The sequence below is a fragment of the Drosophila bipectinata genome, chromosome 3R, assembly GCF_030179905.1.
Source record: "Drosophila bipectinata strain 14024-0381.07 chromosome 3R, DbipHiC1v2, whole genome shotgun sequence".
In the NCBI taxonomy this organism is placed as follows: Eukaryota; Metazoa; Arthropoda; class Insecta; order Diptera; family Drosophilidae; genus Drosophila; species Drosophila bipectinata.
The window spans coordinates 3,443,006-3,456,250 of NC_091739.1; the positions used below are offsets into that span (position 1 = coordinate 3,443,006).

Here is a 13,245-nt window from a genome sequence, read left to right on the forward strand (position 1 = left end):
GTGTCAAGACTGATGTTCTTGGCATTAGGGCCTAATGCTGCCATTTTGAGGAATTCGCACTTTAAAAGAAGCGATGAATGCCAAAAGGATGTTGGAATTTTCCTTTTTTTGTTTTCCCAGGGCACGTTCTCAAGTGGTTGGCAAATAAAATATATTACACACATTTTTTTTCCTTCCCTCAACCAAACAAAAAAATCTGAGAGTCAACCGGCCGAGCTTCAGTCCGTCAGTATTTTTAACTTTTTCTTTGCCAGAAGACAAACAGCCAGTGGGCGAGGATAATGCAAATGCAAATAGCAAACTCATCTGCAGGATACCTACTTTTAGCTCAAGTATGCGGGGCACGTAATGGAGGGCCCAAAGTCATGTCTAATTACAGTGCCCTACTTTGGGATGAGGTCAAAAAATGGACAATGGCAGGTCTTTTGCGAGAGCTTGGAATTTCAATAGAACAATAAGCTGAAAGTGACTAGTGGTTTTTGGAAAACTAAAATTTTACCAAAGAAACAGAGGCAGGCATATACTAAATTATAATGCATAAATCTATATTTCTTTAATTAAACACAGCAGTCCATTGTAAAACAAAATAAACTTGACCTTAATGGAATACAAAACTCATTTAGTAAATGTCATTTGCTCGCGTCTGTTTTTAGGAGGACTTAAGAGACTGAGAATAAAGTTAAAATTTTCCGGAAAGCCATAAGTTTTCCACCCAGAACACGATGTGCTGGTGCTTTGTGTGTGACGGTTGGTTTTAACATACCAGCATATTTATCCTTTCCTCCACTACATAGACATCCTGCACTTTTCTCTCGTTCCATGCAACATGTCCTTTATGCGTGCATCCCGGATATGCCTCCATCCATCAGATACATTTGCCGCGAAATGTGGCCATCGCGTGTCCAGGAGTACTACTACACCCTGGCTCTCTTCACGCTGCAGTTCGTCCTGCCGCTGGTGGTGCTGATTTTTACATACACGCGGATCGCCATTGCCGTGTGGGGCAAGCGGCCACCTGGGGAGGCGGAGAATTCGCGGGACCAGCGGATGGCCCGCTCCAAGCGCAAGGTAAGTCTCCAGAATTTCCACAGAATATTCAGCATCCCTCCGTATCAGGCAACCGCAAAAACTAATTTACTCAAAAGGGGACGGGTCCATTAGCAAAGTTTTTGGCCTGAATTGGTTTTAGTGGGATTTTGAGGGAAACCAAACACCAAACATATGGCGGTTAAGTCCTTGAGAATATTATATATTTATACCCTTGCAGAGGGTATTATAATTTTGTCCAAAAGTGTGCAACGCAGTGAAGGAGACATCTCCGACCCTATAAAGTATATATATTCTTGATCAGGATCACCTCCTGAGTTGATATGAGCATGTCCGTCTGTCCGTCTGTCCGTCTGTCCGTCTGTCTGTCCGTCTGTCTGTCTGTCCGTTTCTACGCGAACTAGTCTCTCAGTTTTGAAGCTATCGTCTTAAAACTTTGCACACACCCTTCTTTCCTTTGCACGCAGTATATAAGTCGGAACGGCCGGGATCGGCCGACTATATCCTATAGCTGCCATATAACTGATTGATCGGAAATGGTATAACTTTGGTGTTTTTAAATTTAGAGACTTCAAATTTAACATGAGAGCTATTTTTGGCGACAAATTACGACATGCCAAATTTCATAAGGATCGGCCGACTATATCTTATAGCTGCCATATAACTGAACGATCGGAAATGACCCAACTTTCGTGTTTTTGAAGATAGAAAGCTGGAATTTGCTACAGATTATATTTTTGGTCAGTTAATCCGATCTACCAAATTTCATTAGGATCGGCCGACTATATCCTATAGCTGCCATATAACTGAACGATCGGAAATGGTATTTGGTAGAAATATCAACTTTCGTATTTTTGAAGATAGAAGCTTGGGACTTTTTTTTAGATTTTTTATTGTAATTAATTGGTTTTATTATGATGTAATCATAAGGATCGGCCAACTATATCCGATGTTTGCGATATATATCCAGTTTTAACTGCAAGGGTATATAAACTTCGGCTCCGCCCGAAGTTAGCTTTCCTTTCTTGTTTTTATCTTAAAGGCAGGAAGGATAATTTTCGGGAAATATAGTAAGAAGTAAAGTAAACTTTAACTTGAATTATATATGATTAAAATATATAACAGAAAATAAATATGAATGTCTAGGGCTATATATTATAACAAATATTGTATTAAAATTTAAAGAATTTTTTAATTATAAGGTAAATAAAAAGGATTAAAGTAAAACCTTTTTATCTTTTATTAAAAAAGATGAATATTTCTGAAAACAATCAAAATGTATGATGTCAAATGTATTAAAGATATCTCATGATTTAAACTTTAAATTAATTTTTAAGTGAGTCCAAACAAATCGAGGGAAATAAATTTGAGATGCCCAAAGATATTTGTAAATATTAAATTTAATTGATTAAAGGGAAATAAATTGTATTTTCAGAAAAAAATCAAATCGTAACAAATCGTAATTATAGACCACTAGTCTGTGTAAAGGAAGGGCGCTTTAAGCTCCATCACATGGTCAATAAAATCTGCTTGAATGTAGCACTTAAGTGTATTTAAAACGGCAAACAGCCATAATCCTAATTTTCCGAAGCCGACTTGCATAATAGAAAACATTGTTTCTGTTGACTTTAAAGTTTAACCCCAATCCCGGCGGCACCTTACCAGTGCCACAATCTGCAGTCAATGACGGGCCACCACTTGTTGCCTGCTCCGAGTGAACTCAAACTCAGATCCAGACTCTGTTTGGATTTCAAACTGAGCCATCAAAGGGGTCTGGACTGTGGACTACCGAGAGGGTACGACAACAATGACGACAGCTGTCGAAGCAGCAATCTTCAAATTGATTTTGAATTTTTTTCCCCCGACCGGAGAAAAATCTGGGGTCAATGGGTAGCAAGCGTGGCAAGGCTGGCTTCCTGCTCCTCACAGTTGATTTTTTTCCATTTTAATTTTTCGGTTTTGGTCTTTAAGTTTTGGGCTGTGGCAGCGGCGTGCCAAATGGCATGTAATGCTCACATAATCACACGGCACTAGGCACAGCCAGTATTTACAATAAACTTGCACGAGCTGAGTTTCGGCAAAAATAAATGAGAAGAGATTTATGCGGTGCATGTGGCATGGTACTTGGTGGTATGGTGTATGGGTCCCCAAAAAAAACCCCATCTGCAGCCAGAGTCTGCAACTCTGCAAACTTCAAACTTATCCACTTTGCCAGCCAGCTGGAGGCCTCGACTGCGATTTCTACTGCGATTGCGTCTGCGTACGAGTCGTCGTCTGAAGATGGCATCCAGCGTTTTGTCTTGGTCTTCCAGGAAATCAATTGTGATGCGATGGGTGGGGGTGGACCGAAAACCGAATACCAAAAACCAAAGACCGGAGACCAAAGGCTTAGAGCCACGTAACCACGCAAGTTGTCAAACGAGCCTTCAAGAGTCGATGGCCAAAAGCCACTTGGACAAGAGTGTGAATTTGTTTGCTGACAACGACCTTTCCTTGGCAGAAGCATAACTCAAAGACTTGGTTTTAAATATCGATTGGCTCTTTTGTTTAAAGTGGAATTTAAACCTTAAATTTGCCTTCAATAAATTTAAGAAAAGTACTTTATGTTACTTATACTATAAGTTATAACAAGCAATAAAAAGTTTTAATTCCCAAACGATAATGGTTCGATAATGTTTTCCCAAACTTGAGTAGGACCCTCCTTTGATACCATGACTCGTATTACTCGACCCATATTTGTGACCATCAGTCAATCTTTAATTATAATTGCCACATTTGAGAAGGGGAATACAAACAATACGGCAAAGAAAACCCCATGACTGTCCAATCATTTCGAACTGAAGACGACAGGCATCCGACAAGCAACCTCCGACAGGGACTCCTTCATCTTCCATAAAACCAAAAATTCGAAAAAAAAAATCAAAAAGAAAAGAAAAACAATTGCTGACAGATTCGCCCACTGCTGTGCAATGTTACCCAATTCGAGGCCCAAGGCGAGTGCAGCTCCATCTGCCATTCACTTTTGCGATTCATTTGCTGTCCAATCTTTGACCATCCTTCGATGCAGTTGCAGTTGCAGCTTCAGTTGCTGCCAAAGTTGCCCAAAAAGTAGCTACAAATAGTTATTTGGTTACTTAACTCGACAACAATTTTGCTGACTTGGATTTCTCATTTTCTCATGACTGCTCCCTTCATCTACCAGAAACATCAAAAGTCCGCATCGATGTTGACAATTTCTTCCTTGTACCTTGTGTGTTTCTCTGCAAATATTTTAGCCGATTGCCAGTTGAAATGAAATTATCAAACTACTCTCGCTACCCAGGGGAGCTCCTCGTAACCGCAATTGTCACTCGTAGTTAAGAGTCAATTGAAAATTACAAGCTTATTGGGTAATCTTTAATTAAAGTGCCACAAGCATGCGGAGGATGAGCTGGATGAGCATGGTTGTCCATGCGGGGTATACGCAATCGCAGTTTCTGAAAAGGACAATTAAAGTTCGATGATGGATCACATCTTTCTTAGGGCTTCCCTTGCCCTGATTTGCAATTGTATCCATGAGTTGCAATCCCCAGTGCGACACGATGCCGTTTTTATTTGCTTTTGCCATTGCACTTTGTCAATATTTGTCAAGTGTTTCCTAAATTCGTCTGCACGAGTTGCAAATCACAGACCATCATCTAATTGCTGGGAAACACAACACAGCGACAAAACAATCAACCGAAATCTCTGGCCCCCGGGGCGGTGGAATAATATTATTTTGCTGACTTGGGGCGATGACACTTCACAGTTGTCAGCGGCTAGCCGACGGCGATTGCAAATTTGGATTGAGTACGAACTATGGCTTTTTTCTTTGATTTTCCTATATAAAGATTTTTTTGTGTTTTTTTTTGCACAACCACCTATCGATCTGGTGGTACCTGACCATTGCCACGGAATCTGCATTTGCATCTGCAGTCTGCAGTTCGCTTCTCAGACAAAGTGTCTTTGAGTTTGAGCCTCAGTTTTGTCAAAGTGACAACGACAACGACTAATGTGTAGGAAACGCGGCTCATTTGGCGCGATTGCTTCTTGTTTGCGGCTAAAAACGTTAATTGCATAATTGACTGAAAGAGGCGTAACTCACGGTCCGCAAGTGTTCACGTATTGGCCATCGTCATCATCAGCGTTGCACTCGCATTCGCAGTTGGAGTCAGAGTCGGCATCGTCCTACCACCGATAACTGAATTTTCCCCAGTTGGCCGCGTCATGGAGCCAAAGAGACTGATGAGCCATCCCCACCGCCACGCCAAAGAAATGGGCACTACCCAAAAAAATAGGAAAAAAAAGGAAACGACTGAAGAAAATATAAAAATAAACGGGAGGTGGTGGCTTGATCCGCCATGGGTGTGCACTTCGAATTTGTATACCCTCACAAACAATTTTTCATTGAAATACTTTTTAGGTGTTTTTAAATAAAACATGGGTATAGAATTATAGGACATATTTTATGATTTATATTTAGGAATTCAAGGAATACAGTATGTGTATTAATATACTTTGAATAATCAAGATTCTATGAAGACGTTAAGAAGAAATGTACTGATTCTTGAACAACTTTAAGTGCCAAATTTTTAAAAAAGGCAAGCTTTTTTTGTTTAAAAGTTAATATAAGTATCTGGCAACACTATACATAATTTAAAAGGTCTTGACATAACCTACAAAACGACGCTATGCATGATTAGTTTGGATATTGCGTTCACCAGTTATAGACGTGTAAACATGGAGTTCACTAACGCCGAAATTCGCGCTATTTTAAAGTTTTCCTTCGTTAAAGGCAAATCCGCTAGAGAAACGTTCCGTGAGATTAATGGGGTTTTGGGGGATGGTACTCTATCACTTCGAACCGCGGAGGAATGGTTTCGACGATTCAGAGCCGGTGAAAACGACACCATGGATAAGCCAGCCGGCGGAAGACCTTTGACGACAAATACCGATCAAATCATGGAATACATCGAGTTAGACCGGCATGTGGCTTCTCGTGACATCGCCCAGGAGATGGGAGTTAGTCACCAAACCATTTTACACCATCTGCAGAAGGCTGGATACAAAAAAAAGCTTGATGTTTGGGTGCCGCATGATTTGACGCAAAAAAACCTTGTGGACCGAATCAACGCCTGCGATATGCTGCGGAAACGGAACGAACTCGACCCATTCTTGAAGCGGATGGTGACTGGCGACGAAAAATGGATCACATACGACAATATCAAACGAAAACGGTCGTGGTCGAAGGCCGGTGAATCGTCCCAAACAGTGGCCAAGCCGGGATTGACGGCCAGGAAGGTTTTGCTGTGTGTTTGGTGGGATTGGAAGGGAATCATCCACTATGAGCTGCTCCCATATGGCCAGACGCTTAATTCTACCATCTACTGCGAACAATTGGACCGCTTGAAGCAGGCGATCGACCAGAAGCGTCCAGAATTGGCCAACAGGAAGGGTGTAGTGTTCCACCAGGACAACGCCAGACCACACACTTCGTTGATGACTCGTCAGAAGCTACGGGAGCTCGGATGGGAGGTTTTATCGCATCCACCATATAGCCCGGACATAGCGCCAAGTGATTACCACCTGTTCCTGTCCATGACGAACGCCCTTGGTGGTGTAAAGTTGAACTCAAAAGAGGCTTGTGAAAAGTGGCTGTCCGAGTTCTTCGCAAATAAGGAGGGGGGCTTCTACGAGGGAGGTATTATGAAGTTGCCGTCTAGATGGAAACGGATTATCGAACAAAACGGCGCATATTTCAACTAAATCGGATCACTGTAACACTTTTTATAAAGCATTGAATAAAGAGCAAAAAAGCGGAAGGGAGATATTTGACAACCTTATATTAATTATAATATTATAAAAATGTAAAGTGTGGGCTTGAAGGGTATATACCTTTTCGACTTCCTGGCAGACCATTCCCTTGTTGTTTTTTTTATTTCTCCAACCGTTGCAGCGGCGTCATCGTCTCCTCTTTCTGTTGAATTGTGTTAAAATGTTAATTTCGTGTTACGTAATCTGTGTCATATCCAGCAGGCAGCGGGGGCACAGGGGGCAGGGGCATGGGGCAGACAGGGAGGCAGGCAGTCGGCCAGGCAGTCAGGCAGCTGGGATCTTCATCATCATCAGCATCCAAAAGATACAATGGGATGTGCATGTGAAAAAAGTGAGAGGATTCCCAGGCTTGGCCAGTGGCTTCATCTGTTGGCTCACACCCACCCGCACATAAAATGAATAACCAACACACACACACACTGAGTGTGGTGCACTTTCTGCGTTTTGTGGCAAATTAAAAGATAAAACCCACAGACGGCAGCAGCTGCAGAAGCAAAAAGCCGCAGCAACAGGCTGCAATTAGTCTCCCCTTCTTGCAATTCGTTTTATCTCCAAGTTTCAATCTGCCCCAAACTTTTCCTCTCCAGCAGCGATTCCGGTTCTCTGTTGTGTCTTTGGAAAACTTTTAAAACCTTTCCGTGTACTTGGCTTCTGTCATTGATTCATTTCCAGCAAATTAGTTTTGGCCCAACGTCAGGCACATGTATTCCGGCCAAGGACTGTTGCAAATGTATTGTTCCAGTTGGTCAAATATTAGGGTCCGTTGAAAGCCAATATGCATTAGGGCTGGGATGCATAGAGACCATCAAAGCAGAAAATATTCAAACAAATTACATTTTAATATTTCTTGTAGCTCTGATAAATATTTGATAAACTTTGACCAAATATTAGCACTACTAATTCGCCATTATTAATTCAAGAGCCACGATGGTGCGGATAGATACTTGGACGCATTGCATAACCGGCCACCAGTCCATTAATTATGGAACAAACACGTAGAGACATCAGCCTTAACCACCGACTTTATGGCCCACTCCTGCACTGTTTGCTCTCGACCATTAAATTGATCAGCCTGCCATTTTGTTTCTGGCCATTTTTGCTTAAATCAATAAAACTAAACGTTGTGTTTATTGTGGCGCAACGGCTTCGTGCAACGGCCGGGAATTGGTGGTGTTTGTTTGTTTGGGGCACCATAAATTAGCCAATTAATGTCCGTAAATTAAACAGACGAGCTGAGCTGACTCCCGACTCTTGTATGTAAATAAATTCCAGTTAGGTTCTACTGGCCAGAGAGACCAAATGTGGCTTAATTTCACCATTGAGACGCATCCGCAGCATGACTTGCATGCTGGAAGGCTGGCAGGCTGCAACCACTGCCACAGTTGGTAGCTGCAGTTGGCCGACAGCTGTCCAGTGTTTGTGGTTGCGTCTTTTGTTGCCTTTGTTGTCCGTTGTTGCATGAGAAAACATCTTGTCCGCCCCTCCCATCCCCAGCCTGGCTGTCTCTCGGACTGTCTGTTTGTGCTTGTTTGTCGGTCGACAGTATGTTTGTTTGCTTGTCGTCCCGAACAAGTTTATTCTACAAAAGTGAAAGGTGTACGTACTTGGCAGATATACTTGATGGTTGTGCATACGATTTGGCTGAATGTCGACTACCAGCGATCTGTGTCAGTGACGCACTAAAAACCGATCAGCCACAACTGCAACTGCCCCTAATGAAGATGCTTCACTTAGAGTAAACAGCAGGGGGTTTTTTATTTGATTACACTGAGAGTTGGATTCTAAAAGAACATTTTTGTCAAAACAATTTTTTTACGTTGAAGGACCATTAAGAAATAGATACATTCCAGTTGAAGACCTGAAATATTAAACATCAAAACTTTATTAACAGATTTCCATATTCTCTGTGTAGCCACGCATCACTGGGAGGTGTTCTCAGGGTTATTGGGTTCATCAATGACTTGGCTCACTAATGAGGTTTGCTTAGACGGCTTCTATATCTGGAACACAACATGACCACATCAAATTGCAGCTTCTGTCTTGTCATATTGCGTATACGCCTTGTATGGGGTGCCAGCAAATGAATGGACGGCTAACAAGCAAAATTGTCCACTGCCCCTTGGCAAATGCAAATTTGTAGCTGGCCAAAGATGGTGGGCATTGCGAGTCAAAGTTCAAGACGCATTTTATGTGAGTTATATAACAATTAAATACTGATTCGTGGCGATTAAAAATGTAAAACTGAAAAGACCTTTTCATCATGGGGAGCAACAAGTGTGGCATTTAATTATAAACTCTAACCGGAGTTAAATCGATAATCTACTCATGTGTCATTACGGATATCATCACCATGGAACCCGAAAGCGAAGTGCGCGCCACATTAACCCCGTTTTCGGGTTAGAGCCATTGTATCCCTCCACCCATCTATCCATCCCACCGAGCTGGTTGTAATTAAAATGTGAACACAACCGCGCAATGGACAAAGGCTGCTGGGCTTTTATTTTCTGTAGGCCCACACCCTCCATGGGTGGTTTTCCCGGTTTAATTTCGGTTCGGAGTTTTCTTTCGTTGGCAGAGTGATGGTATCTGGTGCACTAAAAGACAATATGTATAATAAAATAAAGTACAAAAATTGAGTTTTTGCTGTAAATCTTTTGTATTATCCTTAAACGAGGCACCAGCAACATAAAATATTAAGTGAACTTAAAAAATAGGAATTTATCTCTACCTTAAATAATGTTTTTAAATACATTTATTTTTTTAGTGTATTTTCCCTCCCTGTGCATTAATCACAAAAGTCCAACAGGTAACAAGTGTCGGACTTGAAAAATGGCAGACACGAAACATTGGTCCACAAACAATTTCGTCGATTGAAGACAAAAATCCCATTTAAAAAGGGAAGGGATTTCGTGATATATTTGTATCGCCGAGCTTCCCTATTTACGGCATTGGGCCACTTTACGAAATCCCGCACACATTTCTTTCGACATGAAAATAACTCAAATTGATAAGCCTCCGTTAATAGCCTGTAAGATTGGTGGCTCTTAATGACCAGTAGCCGCTCCAGCGGGTTAACGTTAAGGCCGACTTACTTGCCATCGTTTTTGTTGTCCGCTGCCATTATCTGTGTGTTGGCACTTTAAACCCGTAATTAGTTTACACTTGCGGTAATTGCGGCATAAATCTTCAGCTTGCCAAGTGTCGTAATTTCCACGGCACTCACACACGAGCCCGAACCCTATCTGTGTCCCTTGAGGCTCCCGAGTGTGAGTTTCTACAACTTTATATCTGAATCCCTCGGCTGCGTCTTCTGCCTCCGTCCCATTCCCAATCCCAGTCCCATATTACCTCCTTTCCCAGATACATTACCAGTACCATTCCCACTCCCAGCTCAACTGCCGCAAAATGATTTGTGGCCTTAAGTGGAAGTCAGCCAACTTGCCGTCCCAGCGCATCTCTGGCTTGCAAAAAAAATCAACTGAAGTATGTTGGCAACCAGTGTTAGTGCATCTTCACTTCAAAAAAATCAAGAATTTTGGATTCATTTTGGGTTACGACTAGTTGTGGGATTTCGATTTTTATTTTAGTTATTTTTTTATATTTGTGTGACAGTTTAAGTTGTAACACGGACTATGCCTTTATTTTTATAATTTTTCAAGACTTTTTTCCCAAGTAACTAAATATTATCTCAGTGGAGCAACTTGTGGCTGTATGCTTTTGGGGAACCCATTTTCATCTGGGCTGTTGTCACGCCATTTTCAAATAAACAGTCCAAACTGTAAATACCATTTCTATCTGGAGTCCGGACTGCGTGTAAAACCACGAGCATGGTTTCCCTGGTCCCAGAGACCCACATCTAAATCCACAAGCTACTTTGCAGTTGGCCGGTTTGCAGGTTTGTGTGTTAAAGGACTTTTCAGCATTTGGCTAGTGGTTCTCATGACGGAAATATAATAATATGGCCCTATCCCTGTCTTGGGCCCGGCTCAGCTTCTGTGACCTTTTTCTTCCGGCTCCCTTCTGGGCTCCGGCAATTGTCTTGGCGAAATTTTCCGTGCGGGAGTATGCATGTGCGTTTTGTTGCCTTTATGTTTTTATACGTTTATGGGTATTGTCGCCTCGTTTTATGGACCTATTAAGGTGTCGTCTGTGCGACTATTTGCCACAATTGTCCCATTGTCTGCCAGGTACGGAAATGTCGCGTGCTGAGGGTTTCCCCCGTTTATTCGGTTCGTTGTTGGGTTAACTGATGGAGTATATATAAGGGAGTTGACATTATTTGTATATTTTGTGTAGTTTTGGAAAACATATTCTTAAATTTAAGAGCATATATATATAGTATTCATCCTTTTTACATCCATTTTGGTTTTAATTGGACAATAGCTTGGTTGAATGTTTTCCCTTTCGTATGGCAGCTTCGTAAATTAAAACCGCAGTCCAAGACCCGAAATGGAATTGAGTTACTTGGCCGTAGAAGATGTTAAAAAAAAGCAAGAAAAGAAAGCTAACTTCAGGCCGGACCGAAGCTTCTATACCCTTCTATTGTAAGATGTATAGAAATATGAGTTGGATAGTCAGTCATTAGCTTTAAAACTAAAAGGCCCGTTTATATTTCATAAAGCATGCTTGTAAGGCCTATAGAGGCGAACCTTATTACGACTATAGTTTATAGCAGAGGTCGGCACGGCCCTATCTCGGGGGCATAGGAAATTTCTCTGCCCGAGCTCTGCCACGCACACACAGTATAAATGTGTGAAACGTCATGCTCAAAGCCTACTTTCTACTATACGTTACTAACACTAATGCGGTAAAATTATATTAATGTATTGGGGTGCCGACCTCTGGTTTATAGGCATATACCGTCATTCTCAACCTTCGCCCCAAATAATAATGCCATTAATAGGGTATAATACTCTATAAAAAGAGAAACTGAAAGGAAAAATTGGCTGGGAAAATGTTTGTTATGTTTTCGGCTATTCCTGCGAAAGAAGCATGCGAAAGTAAAGCACTTTCTCCCGAGTTTTTCGGCCACAAAGCAAACAACGGTTCTGCATATAAGCCAGAGAGTGCAGACAGTTACAAACCACGACCACGAACAACGAAACGGCACACGACACGACGCTGTGGCTATGCATATCCGTGAGATACAGATAGTCGCTCTTCGCTTCGTCGGCTTAATTAAAACGTGAGCAATTGCAGTAATGAGTCTGCCGGCTGATTAAAGACGGCCAGCACCAGCTCACCCAGGGGCACGCATTGTCGCCGCAGTGCAGGTTGCATGTGTGCTGTTCCAGTGGCACTGGCAGTGGCAGTTGCAACTCTCGTTGCTGCATATCGGATTTATGCTGCATATCAATGCATCCGATGCACTCGTGCGGAGGCCAATTAGAGGCCGGCGACGCAATGCAGCGACAATGTTGGTATTTAGCTTAAATGCGTAGAAGTTTTTAGACCAGGTTGGTTGGCACGTATGTGTGGCTCACATATGTGGCCAATATGCAATTTAACGCCCACAGGTTAAAATTAAGGGCCTTTCGAATTTTGGCTTTTTATAGCCACATTAATTTGAGGAAAAGTATGTGGCTACTAATTTGTAGGATATAAAACACAAAAATTTTTACTCAATTGTTAAAAGTAACTATTATTTTAAGCATATTAGCTTTAAAAATATTAAAAGTCATGTTACCACTTTCCTGGCCATTTTCTCCGGTCCATGTTTCCTGGAGGGCGAAGTCGTGGCCAGAAATTTATCTGAAAAAAAAGAAAAATAAAAATAAAATAAAAAGTTTACAAGTATCCGGTATCTGAGAGTGTGCCTGCCTTGGGTCTGTGGTTATGCCAAACCATTTCCTGACACGTTTCAGCATTCGAAAGGTTAAATGCTGAGCTCGTTCGCCTCCTTCGCCTTGGCCAGACACTTTTTGTGGTAGTTGGTTGATTTGGCAACTTCAAGCTGGCGGACGTACAAGCTGCAACTGTGGCAAGGTCTGCAAGGTTAAAAGCGGCCAGCTCGTGAATGCGACCACTTGCGGTTTCATTTGCAACTGCGGGAAAATCCACGGATCGGATCTGCCACACGAACACCTCAGATCGAAACCAGTTCCACCAGTGACCTTTTCGTGCCTCGTGCAATTTTCATAAGCCCCCAATCGAGCCGCGTGTCAAGTGCGTGTATAGATACGCAGTAAGTATGATGCTGCATGCGCCACTGATGACGCTGCTGGGCGGTAACCAAAAGATATAATTTACGAAGGAGCAAAAAACATCCAAATGTTTGTACATTTTTCACAAATTTGGCACGCAGAGTAAGGTGCCACATCCAATGCCATGATTGAAGTTTCGAGT

The 13,245-nt window shown here is 42.0% G+C and overlaps 1 protein-coding gene across 2 annotated transcripts in view; it reads left to right on the forward strand.

Annotated features, from left to right (window-relative positions):
• Positions 1-13,245, forward strand: part of RYa-R (RYamide receptor) — a 58,235-nt gene that overhangs the window by 25,038 nt on the left and 19,952 nt on the right. For both annotated transcript variants that reach the window (XM_017245516.3, XM_017245517.3), the window contains exon 4: positions 870-1,068. In XM_017245516.3, the coding sequence (XP_017101005.2) occupies positions 870-1,068 (199 nt within the window). The remainder of the gene's footprint in view (positions 1-869; positions 1,069-13,245) is intronic.